Genomic DNA, 17,728 nt, shown 5'->3' with positions numbered 1-17,728 from the left:
TAATCTGTGATTTACAAATCATTTCTCCAATCTCTCTTAGTTTATAAAATATCTCCCTCCAAGTTAAATTTCTTACATTGTGATAATAAATTTACTTAAGACATTAAAAAAAGGCAATTATTATAAAAGCAGCATTACAACTCTGCTATTGTTAATTAGATAACTAACGCTTTAAGTCACTGCAAAATAAACGCTTTCCTTTTCTCTCTGATTTACTTTCTTTCTTTATGAAGGTCAAATGATACATATTTTAAAACTTTTTATTAAAAATTTTATACAGAATAGAATGTTGAATCCCCATCACCCAACAATTGTCAACCCATGGACAATTCTGGTTTTTCTTCACCCTCAACTATTTCTCTTCTTTCTCACATTACTTTTGAAGAAAATCCCAGACATAATTTCATCCATAAATATTCTAGTATGCATCTCTAAAAGATGAGGATTCTTTTTTCTTATTATAATCAAAATACCATTATTACGCCTAAAAAAATAACTCCTTAATATCAATCAAATAAGACCTTAATTTTGTTTTCCCTAATCTGAACATTAATAATCTAAATAGTCAAAGTATTTAATATAGGAAATAAACATGGGTTCCTTCTATCTGAAAGCTGGGAGTAGGAACAATATATTCCTTTAAATGAATAATTTAAAAATATTGGATTTATAAATGCTTTTCATTCAAAATTCTGTATTAAAATATCACTCTTCAGAAATTACTGATTTTTTTAGCTTGCTGACTTCTGAAGTCATTATATGTGTGTATATATATATATAGTATAAAACACATATGTGTTACATATGTTTTGAACAAAAAGCTTATATATGTATATAAGCAGTTTAAATATGGAGAAGGGAATTATATATGTTCAGCAGAGGCTAAAGTACCAATGCAAAGAGGAGAAGATGTAAAATTTGACTCTGGATTAACTGGAGATTTATCTAATTAGCAATTAATCTTGTGCCCTTTTCTAGAATTTCTAAAAATGTGTTTTATCTCCTTTCACATATGTTAGGTGATAGTGCTCTTCAGCTTTTCCAACAGAACCAAGGCAGTTCTCAGCAGGTTTGGGAAGCACTATGTGGAGTCAAGTGTTGAATAGTAGGACTGAGGTTTTAGATGACTGCTGAATTGTTTTATATAACACTTCTTTCTCCTCCATTTTCCTGGATAATCACAACTGAACTCACATAAACAGTAAGGGATTATCACACTAAAAGGTCCTGTGTAACCACAGACAAAGCACAGAATAACTTCTCTGAGGCTTAGTTTTCCCATCCACAAAATGAGAAGGTTAGCATATGCTTTGCCAGCTCTATTGGATTCTCAGGAGAATCAAACACGGTTAAGAGTACCCTGAAATACTCTGAATGCATGTTATTATACTGCATAGCAATTAAAGGTGCTGGAACCTGTGTCCTACTTCTTGTGTGACCTTGAGCAAGTTATTTAACTACTCTATGCGTCAGTTTCTTCATCTGCCTCATAGGTTGCTATGAGCATTGAATGAGCTAATACACTAAAGTGCTTAATGTAGCTCAATAAATGTTAGTGATTATTAAACATTACAAACACAATATTATTCACAATCTTGAGGGTACCAATTTCCTAAAAAATCCTGCCTAACCATAAGGAGAATAATGTCATACCAGCATTGTCCACAAGCAGAAAGTAAATGTATTTTTGGTATCCGTGATGAACTATAATCACAAACTCACACATTACAATCGATGTCCCCTAAAAAGTTATTGCAGTAAAGTTGTGATAAAAGAGCAAAATAAATGAGCATGAAATGTAGATTAGGTCTTGTCAAAAGCAACAACATATCTTTGGTAGTTTTATTCTGTTGAACTTTTTATTTTTTTAAATTTTATTTATTTATTTTTTCCCCAAAGCCCCAGTAGATAGTTGTATGTCATAGCTGCACATCCTTCTAGTTGCTGTATGTGGGATGCGGCCTCAGCATGGCCGGAGAAGCGGTGCGTCGGTGCGCACCCGGGACTGAACCCGGGCCGCCAGCAGCGGAGCGCGAGCACTTAACCGCTAAGCCACAGGGCCGGCCCTCTGTTGAACTTTAAAAAGAAGCAGGAACAAAAATGGCTGCCTCCTGGTTGTCTCTGTCACTAACAGGTAGATCATTTCACTCCCCCCACTTGGCAATTCCCTATTACATTGTAAACTCTGTAAGCACAGGGACATTCTGCATTGCAGAATATCCCAGAACTTGCTCAGTACCTGGTACGTAGCAGGTGTTCAACAACTATTTTTTAACGAATTATTCCATATAAATGAATGATTTCCATATTTTCTAAAACAAATAACAGTCTAGATTCTTGATGTCTCCTTTAAAGCCATCTACCACCCTAATCTGCAATTACTAATCAGAGACTCAAAGAATTGATGGGACTTCAAAAATCATCTGATTTGGTTCACTAATTTTATTTTTTTTAAAGATCTCCCAAACTGGGGATTCCACAGACAACTAAATAATACTTTATTTAGTAGCTGCCTCTTTATTGGGCATCTATTAAGGAACCTTAGTTACTCAGAATTACCTAGAGGTAAACAACTCCTATTTATTGGGCACCTGATAAGACACCGTCATATACAAAGACTAGAAAATGTGGACTCTGCTCTCAAGGAGATTTCAATCTAGAAGGAGACACGAAATTAATGGAAATAGACAAAGAAGAATTTATAAGTCAGCAGAGAACTAGGAAAAATTATATCATCCATCTGTAAATGCTACAGTGATTTAAGAAGGAGAGATCACAGAGGACTGGGCTAGGTAGGGCAGATGGACTAGGAGCTGGGCCTTGGGTGGACCCAGACACCTGGGAAGAACAGGGTACCCCAGATTCAAGGTGCAGAGACAGGAATGCTTGATGTGGTTCTGACACACAGGGAAAGCCTGCCTATTTGGGACAGACAGTGAATGCCAGTGAATGGTGGGAAAAGGTGAGTTAGAAAGATTATAAATTACTTGGAAAATGAGGCTAAGTATTTTAACCTTCATGTGGTAGAAAAATAAAAAAAGCCACAGAACGTTTTTGAGTAAATAAGTGACCTTAGTAGTCTGTTTCAGTTTAATCACCCTTATAATCAGGAAGCTCTTCAAGTTTACCAGAATTTGTTCTTCCTGTAATGTAAGTCCATGTCCTGTTTTGGATCTCTGTGGCAGGGAAAAAATAACTGTGAATAGACTCACCATAATAAACTTTCATATACATTAAGGCATATATTAACTCATCTCTTAATATCATCTCTAGACAATAATATTTATCTCCTATTTCTTTATAGCCTGTACCTTCTGCTTCAGTCAGGTAAACACCCCTGTAGAATTCCAGTTTTTATCCCTATCTCTGCTACATATGAAATAAGTTATCTCTTTCTAACTACTTCTTTAAAAACTGCATTTAAACTTTCCTGCAAAGACTTTCCTTAAGTGGATACTGATTACAGTAATTGCCTTTTAAGCACTCTTATTCCCACAATACTGTCACTGAAGTCTATATGGTCTTATCTATATGTGTATTGTGTATTTATTAGTTTGTCTTATCCTCTTATTAAGTTGTAAGGTCTGTCTCACTGCCGTATTTACTTGCACAATAGTCACCTTCACATAGTCATCACATCCTATTTGAGAAATGAGGAGAAAAAGGGCCCTAATTATATGAGCAAACTCACTTTTCCTCCAAGCTCCTAACATTTTCTCTAACACTTTATTAAAAATAAAAAATTCTCTTGTAACAATTACAATTTCTTTTCTGGTACTGAAAAGCCGGCATGATAATATGCAAGTAAATACAGTTTGTAACAATGTCTTGCTGCTGTCACTATACTATGTACACAATAAACATCCAATGGTTTAGATAAAAATTAAAATACTATCAGTATAATGCAGAAGCTAAAAATAATTAGCTATGTAATCTTAATCCACCAGTGTTTCCTTTTAAAAGGCAAAAGTGTTTACACTTATTGTGTTCTACTTGGTGAGTTCACCATCTGTTTAAAAATCAATGATAGAGACCTGTGAGGAAAAAAAAACAAAAATATCAACCAATTACTTATAATACTTGCTAAGGAGAGTTGCAAAGAAAATAGAAGACATCATTCCTATAATTTTTAGAACATTTTTGTCTAGCAAAAGATTTAGGAAGAAAATAAATGAAAAGATACAAGCATACAAAAAAGTAAACACACAAAAATGCATAAGCAATTTGTTTACAGATATATAATACTATATAAATTAGTAACTATGTAGTAATATATACCCACACATGTACAAAATCAGACTTTCTCCATCGGAGGTCATCCATCTATAAACGCTACAGTGATTTAAGAAGGAGAGGTCAAAGAGGACTGGGCTAGTTAGGGCAGACAGACTAGGAGCTATTAGTTTTCAGGGGTTAGTTCCACTACTCTCAGGACTATAGATTGGTTTCTATAATCAGGAAAGAGTTCCCCAATCGTATTTTTTCTACTTCCCAAACTCTGCTGATACCAAAAGTGTATTTCCTGCATGCTCACAAGCAAGAATAAAGAAAGTAATCAAATCAAGTGTTTATTTAACAGGACCACTGTCACCTCTCCTGCATCTTCACCTGTCCCATCTTATTCCTTACGTTCTGCTCACACACAGTGGCAACTGCTTCAACCCCTGCAGCAATCCTAAACCCACAACTACATACCTGGGAGCTGGGCTGCTTAGGTTCATCTGTTCTCCCAGGAGACTCACTTCTGGCTCTGTGTCTCTCCGTCAAGGGAACAACACTGCCGGAGGGGCTAAATCTGCCGGAAGAGGAACGAAAAGGGGACTAATAGAAAAGGAACTTAAAAAAATGGTCATGTCTACCCTCTTTATCCCACGGCTGAGGAAGGGGGAACAAACTGAACAACAGATTACTTAAGACATACTTTCACAGAATCAATACAGGATCTGATTTGAAATAACAAAGGTTTGCCCTAGTAAATTTAAGAAATAAAAAATAACATTGCAGATAGATCATACAACCTGGTGAACCTAAGACAAAATAAAACCTTCTATCCTTATGTAAGTACTGGGAGACCGTAAAAAAATAAATTAAACTGGATCTATAATTTTGTTTCTTTTATGTAACTGTTAGGGTTTTGGTTCTTCCTAGCCCCATGATAACTTGTTACATATTTCAGACTGTTGATACAGATCATGGAAATTAAAAATCTTTGCATTTAAGCTATTCTGATACAGTTCTAACATAGGGGGACAACAGTTCTAACAGGGAGACAATAAGTATTGTGCTCAAGAATATTTTAACTATTAAGGACACAAGAAGGAAAAAAATCAAGATCACTTGAAGTGGATACAGTATATACTCTCTCAATTTCTGTAACACATATATCTGTCAAGACCAGGTGTGAACCAGAGTAATAGCTTCTTTAGTTTTCATCGCTTATGCAGTCAATTTTAATATATTTTTAAGAGAGGAAAAGAACAAATATTACCAATCTAAGTTGGTAATATTCTCTCTTTCAGTTTACTTAGATTAAAACTATTGTTATTTCCATCAAAAAGAAATGTTTTAACTGCAATGTATTAGAAAGAGAAAAGTGAGGCATAGGGCATAGTAGCACCGGTGGAAAAAAGAGACTCTCAGGCTTGTGGTAGCAGCAGTCATCAATGAAAGAAAACTGGTAAGCTATCATCAAATGACAAGTGAAAAAAGGAATAAAAACATCCAAAAAGCTTTTCCTTGGAATTACAGTGATTACACTCATTTAAAAAGAACAATCACTGCTGGTACCATACTTTGTCTAATTTCGTAGGCTGGGGCAAAGAAAAGTAAGCAGTGCTACAAAAGAAAGTGAGGATCCCCGGGGCCACCTACCTGTGTGATAACATACCAAGGAAGGGCAATGCTGCCAGGCTCCCAGCTGATGATCAGCTCCCTGCCTGGAATTCCGAGGAAGCCCTGGCAATTACTGATCCTAGTGTGGCTGCAGATGCTATCCTGATTCATGGAAGTGTCTAACTTTACCATAGTTCTCACAACACTGTGAACACTTCAGGACTAGGAGCTTCCTGCTTTAAAAAAATAAGAATGCAAGTCTTTTGGCACACCTCTAGTTTCCCCAACATCAACTTACTTTGGCTAAGAACATCAAGTAAGGAAGATGCTCTCTGTACCACACAGAGGGCCCGCTTTAGTGACGGTTGCACAACAGCTGTTAGAGATGGGCAAACAAAACTAAACTTACCTGTCAATTTCACTGCTTGTTGGCCGAGCCACCTTGGCTCCTGAAGATCCTAAAGTGTAATTTTCCTGTCCTACAGAACCATGGCCGGTGGTGTCAATCACCATGGCTGTGACTTCCTCTGCACTACTCCCATCTTCTCCAGAAGGCTGATTCTCAGGCCCAAGCCACTCCTCCAGATTTTCAGTTTTGATGTGTACTGCTCCAAGAACCCTCACTTCATCGTCACTCCGGGCCCCTCGGTCTGCTACTCCTGTCTCCACGTACCACTGTCCTGCTCGGTTGATCCGAAGAATGGGCTCCCGGCTCTCGACATCAGAACTCTGTTCAATTATCTGAGGGCTGGTGGACTCCTCAGGAGGACTGAGCTCCCTGATATCCAGCACAGCACTAACCTGACCTCGCCGGTTTCCCTTTGGCGTATTATGTCGTGGACTAAGGGAGCGGTTTAGATTTGGTGTGACCCTGTGAGACTCTGGAGGTCTCTCTGGATGCTTTGTCCTCGTTTGACTTAATTCTGCTTCAACCTCAGCCACGTTAATTTTGAAATGAATGCCCTCCAGGATCTGTGTACATTTGTCTATAATATGCTGCATCTGCAGAAAACTGGCAGCTGTCAGGTAGCTGATGATATCTGCCAGTTGCAGGCATATCCGCCCTGTATAACAGAAAGAAAGGAGCTGTTCAAAAACAGTAGGGTTCTTGATGACTGAAATGGAGACAGTACTCATCTCATTCAAGGACATGTGATCTCGGAAATAGGGGGAGCTGGCAGCTAGTACCACTTTGTGAGCCCGAAAAGCTTGTCCTTGCACATTGACCACGATATCACAGAGACGGCCCTGCATGCGCAGCTGGTTTAGATGGCTCAGGACAGAGTTGCTGAAGTCCGGGATCTCCAGTTGTATGTTCCCTCCTTTCTCCATGGTTGTGCCTGAGGCTGTAGGCAGGCATTCAACCCTGCTGAAAGAGGAAACCATATTCCCATTAATAATTATAATTTCACTCCCCTCATGCTTTCTAATTCAAACATATTTAAAAATATTATTCGGTAAAATTTCAAAATCTCCAAGCAAAAAGAGATATCTTCCTTATGTTTAGATGTGGGACAAAAGTACCAACAGGTTTTTCAGTTTAGGTTTCACAGCGAGACACTGTTCAAGTTAACCGAAAAGTGATTGTTAGACTTCTAAAAATTCAAGCTATGCCCATACTTTCCTTACTAATAAGCTATGCAACATCAAAACAGAAGGTCAACAGAATAGAGGGGAAAAAAGCGGTTGTGACAGTTTTTTTAAATGTTAATCATAAGGTATTTGCACACTGAATATAACATCCTGTGACAACTACTCTTTGGAGGAGAAAAGAAAGAAGCTTTTTGAATAAATGTAATTATATTCTGGTGGGTTGATTAGATATTGCTCTTAATATTTTACTACCTGCTGCATAAGTTATGTTTATTATTTTATAAAGTGACTAATATCCCACATGACACATGAATGTAAGCCAATATTTCTAAGCTTAAGAGTCAGAGGCCCCCCAGAAGGGCTTTGGGTTCAGAAGTCGGAGGCAAACTACAGGTTAGGAAAAATGCCACAGCTGTGTCAGGAATTAATCAAGATGCAGAGAACCAGAAGAAGTTCACTCAGAATTTGGAAAGGGTAGGTACAACTGCCTCTATCTAAATTCAAAGTTGGGAATTGCAGGGTGGTGGTGATACTTTGATTCTGAAATTTAGTTCCCCAAAGCTGCTAAGAAGTTGAGCATTTACCAAACATGGCCAATGTTTTTACATTAAAAGATTTTTAAAAACTAGCTAAAACACTAAGCCTATACCTGCATCTGACAGTCTTCAGTGGTTGCAAGTACAGTCTGTATAAACCCCAATAGGAAGACATTGACTCGAGTCCAGTGTGTTTCCACTTATCTATAAACTTATAAGGACCTGCAACTTCAGGAACTTATCCTGACAAGCTCACAGTATTGCCATGAATTTACCACACACTCATCAGTAAATAGGGAAGTGTATACACTGCTTTCAAGAACAACTTTAGCCAATCTGACCTTTTTCCAAAGCGTTTTTGTTTGTTTTGAAACTTTTAATCCAATAAGAGCCTCTGTCGATGCCATCATGAATTCAGATGTGTTTATTTTGGAGCCTACACCAGCGCCTTTTTTGTTTGCTCCTTCCGGCAATTCCCCAGTGAGGAGGAAGCCCCTGGAGTAAGGTCTTTCTCTACCGTCGGCACTGGAAGGGTGAGAGCTGTAAGAGGGAGAATCGGGAACGGCATGGGGTTGGCCACTCCGGTACTTGAGCGGCTTTCGTCCGCGTTAGGGAGCGTGGGGAGCGGGGCACTGGCTGAGGGGGGAGATGTCACCGAGGCGCGGGGAGCAAGGCATGGGGCCGGGGAGCGAGCAGTCAGGTGAGGGTAAAGGACCGGGAAGGGGGCGGCGCCCCGGGACCGGGTCTAGGCGGTAGACGTAGGCGGGCGGGGAGCTGCCCAGAGGTGGGTGTGTGTATCTGGGTGTGTCCGGGCTGCGGTGGGGGAGGGGGCCGCCCATCCCGGGGTCCTGAGGGAGGGGCCCGGCGAGGGGGCGGGTCCGGCAGCTGAGCCCGGCCCGGGGCCAAGGGGGTGGAAGGTCTCCGGGTGCCTTGAGGGGGTCTGAAGGGATGTGGCTGAGCGCCCTACGAGCAGGCTGCGGCGGAGACCCAGCAAGGCGGCCCCGGTGAAGGGCAGCGGGACCGGCGTGCGGGGCCCAAGCCCAGTCAAGGAGCAGCACCTACCTCCGGGGGTGGAAATGGGCCGGAATGGGCCGGAACACCGTCCCGGAAGTGAAACCCCCCACTCCCTCCCCCGGAGCGGGCGACGTGCCGGAAGGAAATCGCTCACCCTTACACCGCCCCCCTTCCCCCCCCCCCGCCCCCAGCGCTTTCCGTCCCTCGCGCCCCCTCCCCTCTCTTCTTTTCCTTCTTCGTCCGTAGGAGGGCGGGAGCCCTGCGTCACGCGGGTGATCGTGTCCCCGCCCACAATGGCGAGGTGAGGGCGGGGCCCAGGGGCGGGCTTAGAAGCCGGGAAGGAGGTGTGGCTGGGGGAGGGGGCGGAGCTGAAGCAGACGCCAGCAGGGGGAGTGCGTCATGACGTAGTGGAAAAGAGTCTTTATATACAGGAGCCTGGACGCCATCTCGGTCTTTTGAGGCTGGGAGTTGGCGGTTGGTATGTGCGTGTTCATTTTGTGGTTGCTAAATGGGTTCTTGGTTCGAGGCTTCCAGCCCTTGGCTGTCAAGGCACCTTAAACTGGGTGGCATTTGTGGGCTAGTCGCAAGCCTTGGCAGGGCTCACAGACGAAGATGGCGTAGGATTGCGGGTTGGGTGGTGGTGCGACCTAAACTCTGCTGGGGTGGTTGGGGCGGAAATGCGGAAAAACCTCGGCTCGCGTGCCCTGCCTCTGATGAAGCCTGTGTTGGTAGGGACATCTGAGACCGTTGATGAATGCCAACGGCTCTGATGGCAGTGCATGCCGAGTCACCCGAGTGGGCCTTTAGCTTAATGATTTGGGCCGCTTGCTCTCAGGAAGGCCGGTGGATGGGGGAGACCACGTGGTTCTCTAAATAACTGCATTCCGCAGCGCACCATCATTGCTGTCAGTGGTTCTTAACCTTACCTTTGTGCAGTGCTCTTTTATGACAACATGTTAAGTGCACCTTTTACAGTCATGACATTATGGGTGGTATAAACTACTTGCATATATAATACAAAAACGACACAATGAGAATAAAGGTGTCTCTAATGTTTAACCTAGGAATGGTGCGAGGCACGAATACAATGTGGCTTTTGATGGCGTTTGATGGACAGGTAAGAAACGCATAAATAACAGTGGGAAGAATGAAATCTGCTTAGAGGTGGTCTTTATGTTAAGCCGGTGATGGTTTAAGAGTAGTGGACAGAAGGGATTTCTGAAAAACTGTCTTCTGAGGCTTAAATACTTAAGACATTAATGTTGAACATGGCTAACAGCATGTTTCATTAGATAATTGTTTTCTAGGTCTGTGCCAAAGGGATGACAACACCTGCTGGGGTAAGTTACTTGAATTCCCCCACAAAGGGAAGTTAAGTGAAAGTCCTGAATGTGCCACAATGATGACATTTTATTTGCTACTCTTGACTGTAAGAATGACGAGAATTAAACCACCGTTATCCTAACTGAGGCACACAGAATGGTGATTTGGAGAACACTGAGATTGCACCTGAATTCACATGAAGCTGTTTTCTTCCCAGGTCCTAAAGCACAAGCTTCACACACTAGCCATGGGCAGGCAGGTGAGAAGCTCTTCTATAGTTCCTATTTACCCGGTACTTTGCAGTTCTTTTTTAAGAGATTACAGATGGCCAGATGAGTGCTGATGCTTGCATTAGGGTTTTCCTCCCTTTTTCAAATCTGAACTTCTGCACTCCATATTTTATATGTAATGCTGAGGGAAACCTGAAGAAACAGATACTATGATGGTTGCATAGTTCAGCAGATGGAATCGTGAAGAGATAAACCATTTGTCTGATGTATCTGGCTGGGATTTTTATAGTAAAACTGATTTGCTGTTAATAGCGTAGGTGCAGAGTACTACTACTAATACTAGCTTTTTCTTTTTTTTGCAGACATTAAACAGAATTAGCTGGAAGTTAAAGTGGTAAGTAAAATTATAATCAAACTAAACATCGGTAACAGGGCAAAGTGACACAAAGTGGCTCTTGAGTGTTGCCTTCTAATGCACAGGAAACACTCATACCATGAAGCGCTTGAACGGTGTGCTTAAAGGCATTAAAGAAATGCCGGGTCTTTGTCCTGTTACTGTTCTTAAGGTGCTGTCATAATTTGTAAAAGCAGCCTGTATGATGATAAGCAAATACTGACTGAACATGAAGGTCTTAATTAGCTCTACCTGATTTCAGGCATTTTTCAGATTTGTGGGGAGAAAATTTATGTTTGGCTATTATAAAACCACTTTTATTTTTTAGGTGGACTTGAGTCTTTGACATGTCTGGATGGAGGCTTTATTTTTTTTTTGGTAAGTGTTAATGTTGAAAACATTTTAGTAGGCTTAAGTGTTAGTGAGAACGCTGATCAAGTTGGAATGCTTAGCTACCAAGCTACTAATTATGACTTACCTCCTATGTTTAGTGAATGCATGTTGAGCATGCTCTGAATGGGGTTTTTGTAATGATGTTGATCAAATGTCTGACCTGAAATGAGCATGTAGACAAATTTAACACTGAAGAACCCTGTGACAAATAATCATGAGAAAAATTTAATGATATTTAGCATTTTAATGAAAGATCTCGTTTCTCTTCTAGCTGCTGCATACATGCTTTTTATCCATGGATGGCTTGTTTGGGGTAAGATGTAAACGGTTGTTTGGCTCCCGGCACTCAGGTTTATATTGTTTCTGAAATGTGCTGGTCTTAGTAATTGTTGGCTGTCTTAATGTTTCTGTGTTGCAAAGCCACTGGACAGTTGTGAGAAGTAAACAGGCTTTAATATTCAGCTATTATGAAGTATATCTAAAGAATTACTTCTTTTTTAGGTACAGATGTTGGACACCTTTTATGTAAAGGTATGTATTCTGTTAATCTTACATGGTTACTAAGCAAGATGCTGTTAGTGATGATTTTTGAAAATAACAGATGGGAATCTCTCTGAAAAAGAATGAAGATTAATTTTTAAAAACTGAAACAGTACCTGGAAAGTTTTAGAAAGGTAGCTATTACTACCTATTACTAAACTGGACTAAATTTCTGCAGGTGTGAAGAGTTGGGTTGTCTACAAGTCATGGAACAAGGAGTTTTAAGCAAAGGTATAGTAGTCCCAAGTTTGGGTCTTACGTGGAGTGGTTTAAAGCCGATACAATGATGATAACATAGTTCAGCAGACTCATGGTGATGAGCAATGTCAAGTCTTTCGCTCCTATCTGATGTATCTGGCTGCAACAATCCTATAATACCCTTGAAAAGGGAAATTAGCTATTTATTGTCCCACAGAAAATGTTTGGAGGTTTGGACAACTGAATGGCTCATACAAATGTTCTGTGCTGTTTTAATTTCAGGATTAAGAATTCAGATTTAGAGATGCACAGGTTTAGCATATTTTTGTGAGGAAATTTTTATGGCACATACATTAATCTGTAGATTATGCCAGAATGAGTTATTTAGCTGTTTGTAATTTTTTTTTTTTGATTAATAAACATGTTTTAGAGCAGTTTAGAGTCACAGCAAAATTGAGCAGAAAGTAGAGTTCCCATATACCCCCTCTTCACACACAGCCTCACTATCAACATCCAGCACCACAGTGGGATTTTTGTGCCAATCAATGAACCTACGTTGAGATGTCATTATCACCCAAAGTCTATAGTTTATATTAGGGTTCCCTCCTGGTTGTACATTATCTGGGTTTGGACAAATGTATAATGCCATGTGTCCACTGTTGTACTGTACAGAACAGGTTCACTGCCCTGAATGTTATTTTCCAAAAAGTTAAAAATGGGGGGAATTAAGTAGGCAGTGTTTAAATGAATGGCTTTTTTTCCCTCTTTAAATAGGCAGACCTTCTGTTACTCTGAAGATTTTAAGGTAAATCACTCTTTGGTATATATGATAAGTTAGAATGTAACCTGTGATGTAATGATTCTGCCAAATGAAATAGAATGATATCACTTATAAAACCGTTCCATTTTTGATTCTGAGGTTACTTGACTAACAAGTAACAAGTTTTGTATTTTGTTTTTTTTTTACCATGAGTAACATGTAATCTTTTAGGGCATTTATGACAGCAGTTATGCAGCTTACCAGTTGAAAGGTGAGTCTTAAAAATATTAGTGCTGTTGTCTTAACTACAGAATACATGATGATCTCACCCCAACTTGAACTCTCTCACTGATTACTTGATGATGATAAAAGATCTGATATTCTGTGTACTTCAGATAGAATTAGAATTGAAATATGGAAACATGACTAAAATGGCTTCTTTGTTTTTGCAGGCAGCTGGATGGATGCTTATGGGATAGAAGATTAAAACAACTTTCAATTTTAATAAATTTTTATATAAAATATCTGATCAAGTGTGCTTATTTCAATTTAATGGAATGAAGGAAGGAAAATAGAACATCTCGGTGATTAAGACCCTAAGGCATTAGTTGAACATTATAGTCAACATTTTTGTGTGTATTTTACAGGATGTCTTAGGCTTAAAAGTGCAGTTTGTGCTGAGGAATAAACTAGCCCTTGTATTTAAAATATGATACTTACATCTGTTGAAATAGTAACATGATCTTGAAGGATGGGCTATATATTTTGCAGAAATTGAGGGGCTGAATTTGAAGTGACTTGGTCAATTTTTGCTGTAAATTATGTATCTGAAGTCACCCCTGAAAACTAAGAGTGCTAGCTTGAGGCTGGAAAAGCAAAAGATGAATTTGATCATCTTTGCTATGGAAGAAAGTGTCCACAGAATGAAAATATTAACACAGGAACCTCAGTGGTGCTCTTACTGTCCCAAACTGGAGCAATTGAACCATCAAAATACATGAGTTTATACAGATAAAATTGCAAAGAATAAGCTCTTAGAGTGGTAGAAGGAACGCTGGAATTGGAAGATCTCTATTTGCTCTAAGTACTATGGTAATGTGTTTCTGGCAAGTGTGGAGATGCCAAAATTGGTGGGTGTAAGGGAAGCGACTGGTCTCAAAAAGTGATCTCTCCCAAAAGAAGCATATTAAAAGGAAAGAAAGCCTAGAAAAAACGGGACAAAATTTTAAATGAAGTGTAAATACCACTGTGGTTATAACAATGTCCTTGTCTTTTAGAAAATAAGAGTACTAGTTATGCAAATAAAATTCTGAGGGCATGCACTTATGTTAAGTCAATGAAGACAATGGGATTAGTAAACCAGTGGGTTGCCAGTTAACTGCTCACTAAATTCCTGAAGGAACCATTAGCTCTTTGGCTTCTGGCAACATCCAAAAGTGTACTTCCTAAAGAAATTGCAGCTCACTTCCTAATTTAGCCCTTGGAAGTGGGTAGGAACTTTGAGTTGCTATTTCTCCTTGGACTTAAATATTTTTGATAGCTTAAGAATTGTGAGTATTGCAGATCTTTTTTTTTTTTTTTTTAAAGATTTTATTTATTCAGTTTTTTCCCCCCAAAGCCCCAGTAGATAGTTGTACGTCATAGGTTCACATCCTTCTAGTTGCTGTACGCGGGACTCGGCCTCGCATTGAACGGAGAAGCGGTGCCTCGGGTCGCCCCCGGGATCCGAACCCGGGCCGCCAGCATCAGAGCGCGTGCACTTAACCGCTAAGCCACAGGGCCGGCCCATTGCAGATCTTAATGTGGGTAAAAAATGGCCATTCCTTTCTCCAAATATCAGAGTCTGTTGGTAGAAGTGAGTTCTGATGCAGAGTATGAGGGAATAATTCTGTTTCAAGCTCTGTTAGCTCTAGCCACATTAACATCCGTACTGTTTGAAGTTTGTTCAGGCTTTTTATACTTGCTGTTTGCCTGCAGGAAAGGTTCAATATCCATGTTACTTTCAGTGCCTGGTGCCTGGTGCCTACTCAAATGTCTCCCCTCAGCTCTGAGACAGAACCACCACCGCCCCCCTCTAGCTCTTACCCTTTATTCTTCATACCACTCCCACTTCTTGCTCTTAAGTATTCATATTTTTCCACAACTAGGATGTCAACTCTATTAAAGATCTGGTTTGTTGCAATATTAACAAGCCTGTGATTCAGTACTGAAATAATTGCAGACAGATGATCTTTGAGACCCTGTGGAGACTGAGCAGATGCCAAGACTGAAGATGAAAAAATACCCTGATTTTGAAATGGGAGAAATATATTTCAGCAAAAATAGGCAGTGAAGTAGCTTCTATCATGAAGGTCCACGGCCTGGATGACTGCAGTTAAGTGAATTCATGGCTGATTGAAAACTATCCACAAAGATAACTATTGAAACATCTGAAGGGCCATCTTCAGTATACTAGAAGCAATCCTGTCTTGTTGAATAAACTTGAATGAAGAAAGAAAAATAGCTATTTTTTGAATGCCTACTACATGCTAGGTGTGTGTTCTAGTTCATCCTTTTTTTTTTTTGAGGAAGATCGGCCCTGAGCTAACATCTGCCAATCCTCCTTTTGCTGAGGAAGACTGGCCCTGGGCTAACATCCATGCCCATCTTCCTCCACTTTATGTGGGACGCCGCCACAGCATGGCCTGAAAAGCGGTGCGTCGGTGCACGCCCAGGATCCAAACTGGTGAACCCCAGGCCGCCGCAGCGGAGTGCGCGCACTTAACTGCTTGTGCCACTGGGCCGGCCCCTATTTCATCCTTTTAATGATAGCAAGTTTGGAATTAACCTCCATTTTATGCATAAATAGGCTCAGAAAGGATAAGAAAGTTACCTGAGCCCACACAGGTGGTAAGTGGCAGAGTCAGAATATACAGCAGCATATCTCATTCCTAAGGGACAGAATTAATACAGTGAATAATAATTATCTTTGAGGACTGGAAGAAAGGACCAAAACCACTAGATGAGACACTACAGGCAGGAATATTGAAGTCTTTTGGTCTGAAAAGTCCGAAAGACATACTTAGAATGGGGGAAAGCTGGCTTGACTGAAGATTGGGGAAAACTTGGAGGTTCTATGGAGCACAAACTCAATGTTATCCAAAAGTGGGACTGGGGTGATTTAAAAACAACAAAAAAACAAACCCTAATGTGACATTAAAACTCTGGCACTGAATGGGGAGGTTGGACTACTCGGTTAATCTCTGAGATGCTGACCAATCCCAGGAACTTGTAATTCTATAACCCGTCACACAGTGCTCATGCACTGGGGGTGGCGTGGAAGAATGGAGTGTGTAGCGTGCTGTTATACCACCGGTAACTTTAGTTCAAATCACTGATTCCCAGATTTATACTTCCAATATCATTCATTTGATTTGGCCCCCTGGGAAATTACACCCATTTACTGAGATCCCAGGTAAATTATTTTCATGGAAGAAAATGGAAATAACCCATTAGTTGACCCCAGCCCCACCACAGAGTCAACAAACGGCAATTCTAGTTTAGTGCATGATCTGTTTCACTAACTGCATGTCCTGCCAAGCATATTAAGAAATGATTTCCATGTACTTAAGTTCTCAAGCTGGAAAGCTGGGTTTCATAACTCAAAACCAGTGCTTGTTTACCCTTCAAATGTCACAGCTCTTAAGATACATAGTTTGACTTCTTTTTTTCATCTTTTATAAAGCTGTACATTTAAGTGTTTTAAAGGGATCCTCATGCTCTTGAAAATCCCTGGGCTTAGAAATGACAAATTGTATGCTTCCTTCTTCCCTCCTCTTCCAGACGTAAAACTAGGGAAAGTGTTGGTGTACTGTGCTGTACAGATGATAAAGCTGAGACTGGACTCTTGTTTAACTGTTCTTTAAATGACCTATTCATCCCAAGCCATCTTAAAAACAAAGAAAGGGGCCGGCCTGGTGGTGCAGCGGTTAAGTGCTTGTGCTCTGCTTCCGCGGCCCAGGGTTTGCAGGTTCGGATCCTGAGCGGCATGGACGCACCGCTTGTCAAGCCATGCTGTGGCGGCGCCCCATATAAAGTAGAGGAAGTAACGGATGTTAGCCCAGGGCCAATCTTCCTCAGCAAAAAAGAGGAGGATTGGCATCAAATGTTAGCTCAGGGCTGGTCTTCCTCACACACACACACACAAAAACTGAAAGATAGATCAATGCTTGCTATGAATTAAGCTACCATCAGCAACAAGCAGCTGACATGTGAGGGAGTACCTGCTTTAGGAGACCTTCCCTATTGGTTAGGTTGGTCCTCAGGGCCTCTTCTCTGCCTGGCTTAATCTAACAACTTACCACATCATCTCAATATGATCCGTTTATGTATTGGTCTCCCCTACCAGGCTAAAAGCTTCTCCAGGATGGGGACCACAACTGATTGATCTTCATGCCAACATCCCCTGCCCCAGCTCCTAACCCAGAGCTTGGCACATATTGGTCAATTATCCATTTAATAATTCACCAAAAAGATGTTTATGGGGCACCTACTATGTGCCATATAGTGTCTTAGATACTGGGAATAGATACTGCAGAGAACAATGCAGACAAAATAAAACCCCTGCCCTCCTGGAGCTTACATTCTAGTGGGGGAGACAAAATAAATAAGTAAAACATAGCATATCAGATAATGTGGTCAGTGCTACAGAGGAAAAATAAAGCAGGGAAAGGCGGGCAGAGGGTGCTGGTGAGAGGCAGGGCTCACTCTTTCAAATGTGGTTGTCAGGGAAATCTTCACTGAAAAGGTAGTGTTTGAGCAAAGACTTCAGGATATTATGGAGGGAACAATGCAACTATCTAGAGGAATACTGCCAGGGGACAGCTAGGGCCAAGGCCTGGACGTGAGCTCATGCTGGTGAACACCAGGAGAAGGA

At 40.8% G+C, this 17,728-nt stretch overlaps 1 protein-coding gene, 1 long non-coding RNA gene and 10 other non-coding genes across 23 annotated transcripts in view; 11 read left to right on the top strand and 1 right to left on the bottom strand.

The window, feature by feature from the left end:
• Window positions 1-9,063, bottom strand: part of ZBTB37 (zinc finger and BTB domain containing 37) — a 30,348-nt gene extending 21,285 nt beyond the window's left edge. For 2 of the 4 annotated variants that reach the window (XR_015553996.1, XM_087438082.1), the window contains exons 1-3: window positions 8,303-9,059; window positions 6,242-7,198; window positions 4,696-4,795 (exon numbers count right to left, since the gene is read on the bottom strand). Coding sequence is in view for 3 of the 4 variants with exons in the window: in XM_087438082.1 (XP_087294208.1) it covers window positions 4,696-4,795; window positions 6,242-7,164 (1,023 nt within the window). In the remaining variant the exon portion in view is untranslated. Of the gene's footprint in view, window positions 1-843; window positions 3,177-4,695; window positions 4,796-6,241; window positions 7,202-8,302 lie in introns of those variants that run through there. The other 2 variants (XM_087438092.1, XM_087438084.1) reach the window with 2 other exon arrangements.
• Window positions 8,477-13,337, top strand: LOC106801024 (uncharacterized). Of its 9 annotated transcripts, none has more exons than XR_015554008.1 (11): window positions 8,477-8,494; window positions 10,040-10,092; window positions 10,283-10,315; window positions 10,516-10,557; window positions 10,891-10,922; window positions 11,251-11,300; window positions 11,587-11,846; window positions 12,034-12,086; window positions 12,828-12,858; window positions 13,045-13,084; window positions 13,266-13,337. It is a non-coding gene; the product is annotated as an uncharacterized LOC106801024 (long non-coding RNA). The 9 variants fall into 9 exon arrangements; XR_015554005.1 differs by lacking the exon at window positions 8,477-8,494 and adding an exon at window positions 9,222-9,276; XR_015554004.1 differs by lacking the exon at window positions 8,477-8,494 and adding an exon at window positions 9,418-9,453.
• Window positions 9,675-9,754, top strand: LOC147917749 (small nucleolar RNA SNORD74). Its single transcript, XR_015549370.1, has one exon. It is a non-coding gene; the product is annotated as a small nucleolar RNA SNORD74 (small nucleolar RNA).
• Window positions 10,155-10,216, top strand: LOC147917748 (small nucleolar RNA SNORD75). The gene has a single exon (XR_015549302.1). It is a non-coding gene; the product is annotated as a small nucleolar RNA SNORD75 (small nucleolar RNA).
• LOC147917747 (small nucleolar RNA SNORD24) lies at window positions 10,368-10,448 on the top strand. The gene has a single exon (XR_015549357.1). It is a non-coding gene; the product is annotated as a small nucleolar RNA SNORD24 (small nucleolar RNA).
• On the top strand, window positions 10,733-10,800 carry LOC147917746 (small nucleolar RNA SNORD77). The gene has a single exon (XR_015549355.1). It is a non-coding gene; the product is annotated as a small nucleolar RNA SNORD77 (small nucleolar RNA).
• LOC147917745 (small nucleolar RNA SNORD44) lies at window positions 11,120-11,180 on the top strand. The gene has a single exon (XR_015549371.1). It is a non-coding gene; the product is annotated as a small nucleolar RNA SNORD44 (small nucleolar RNA).
• Window positions 11,448-11,512, top strand: LOC147917744 (small nucleolar RNA SNORD78). Its single transcript, XR_015549303.1, has one exon. It is a non-coding gene; the product is annotated as a small nucleolar RNA SNORD78 (small nucleolar RNA).
• On the top strand, window positions 11,886-11,970 carry LOC147917743 (small nucleolar RNA SNORD79). The gene has a single exon (XR_015549322.1). It is a non-coding gene; the product is annotated as a small nucleolar RNA SNORD79 (small nucleolar RNA).
• LOC147917742 (small nucleolar RNA snR60/Z15/Z230/Z193/J17) lies at window positions 12,131-12,212 on the top strand. Its single transcript, XR_015549372.1, has one exon. It is a non-coding gene; the product is annotated as a small nucleolar RNA snR60/Z15/Z230/Z193/J17 (small nucleolar RNA).
• Window positions 12,897-12,975, top strand: LOC147917741 (small nucleolar RNA SNORD47). Its single transcript, XR_015549340.1, has one exon. It is a non-coding gene; the product is annotated as a small nucleolar RNA SNORD47 (small nucleolar RNA).
• Window positions 13,122-13,198, top strand: LOC147917740 (small nucleolar RNA SNORD81). The gene has a single exon (XR_015549360.1). It is a non-coding gene; the product is annotated as a small nucleolar RNA SNORD81 (small nucleolar RNA).
• Window positions 13,338-17,728: the final 4,391 nt, after the last annotated feature.

This window comes from Ceratotherium simum, chromosome 2 (genome assembly GCF_057802395.1).
Source record: "Ceratotherium simum simum isolate JZ-2026a chromosome 2, ASM5780239v1, whole genome shotgun sequence".
Taxonomy (NCBI): Eukaryota; Metazoa; Chordata; class Mammalia; order Perissodactyla; family Rhinocerotidae; genus Ceratotherium; species Ceratotherium simum.
This window is presented reverse-complemented; position numbering and strand designations above follow the sequence as displayed.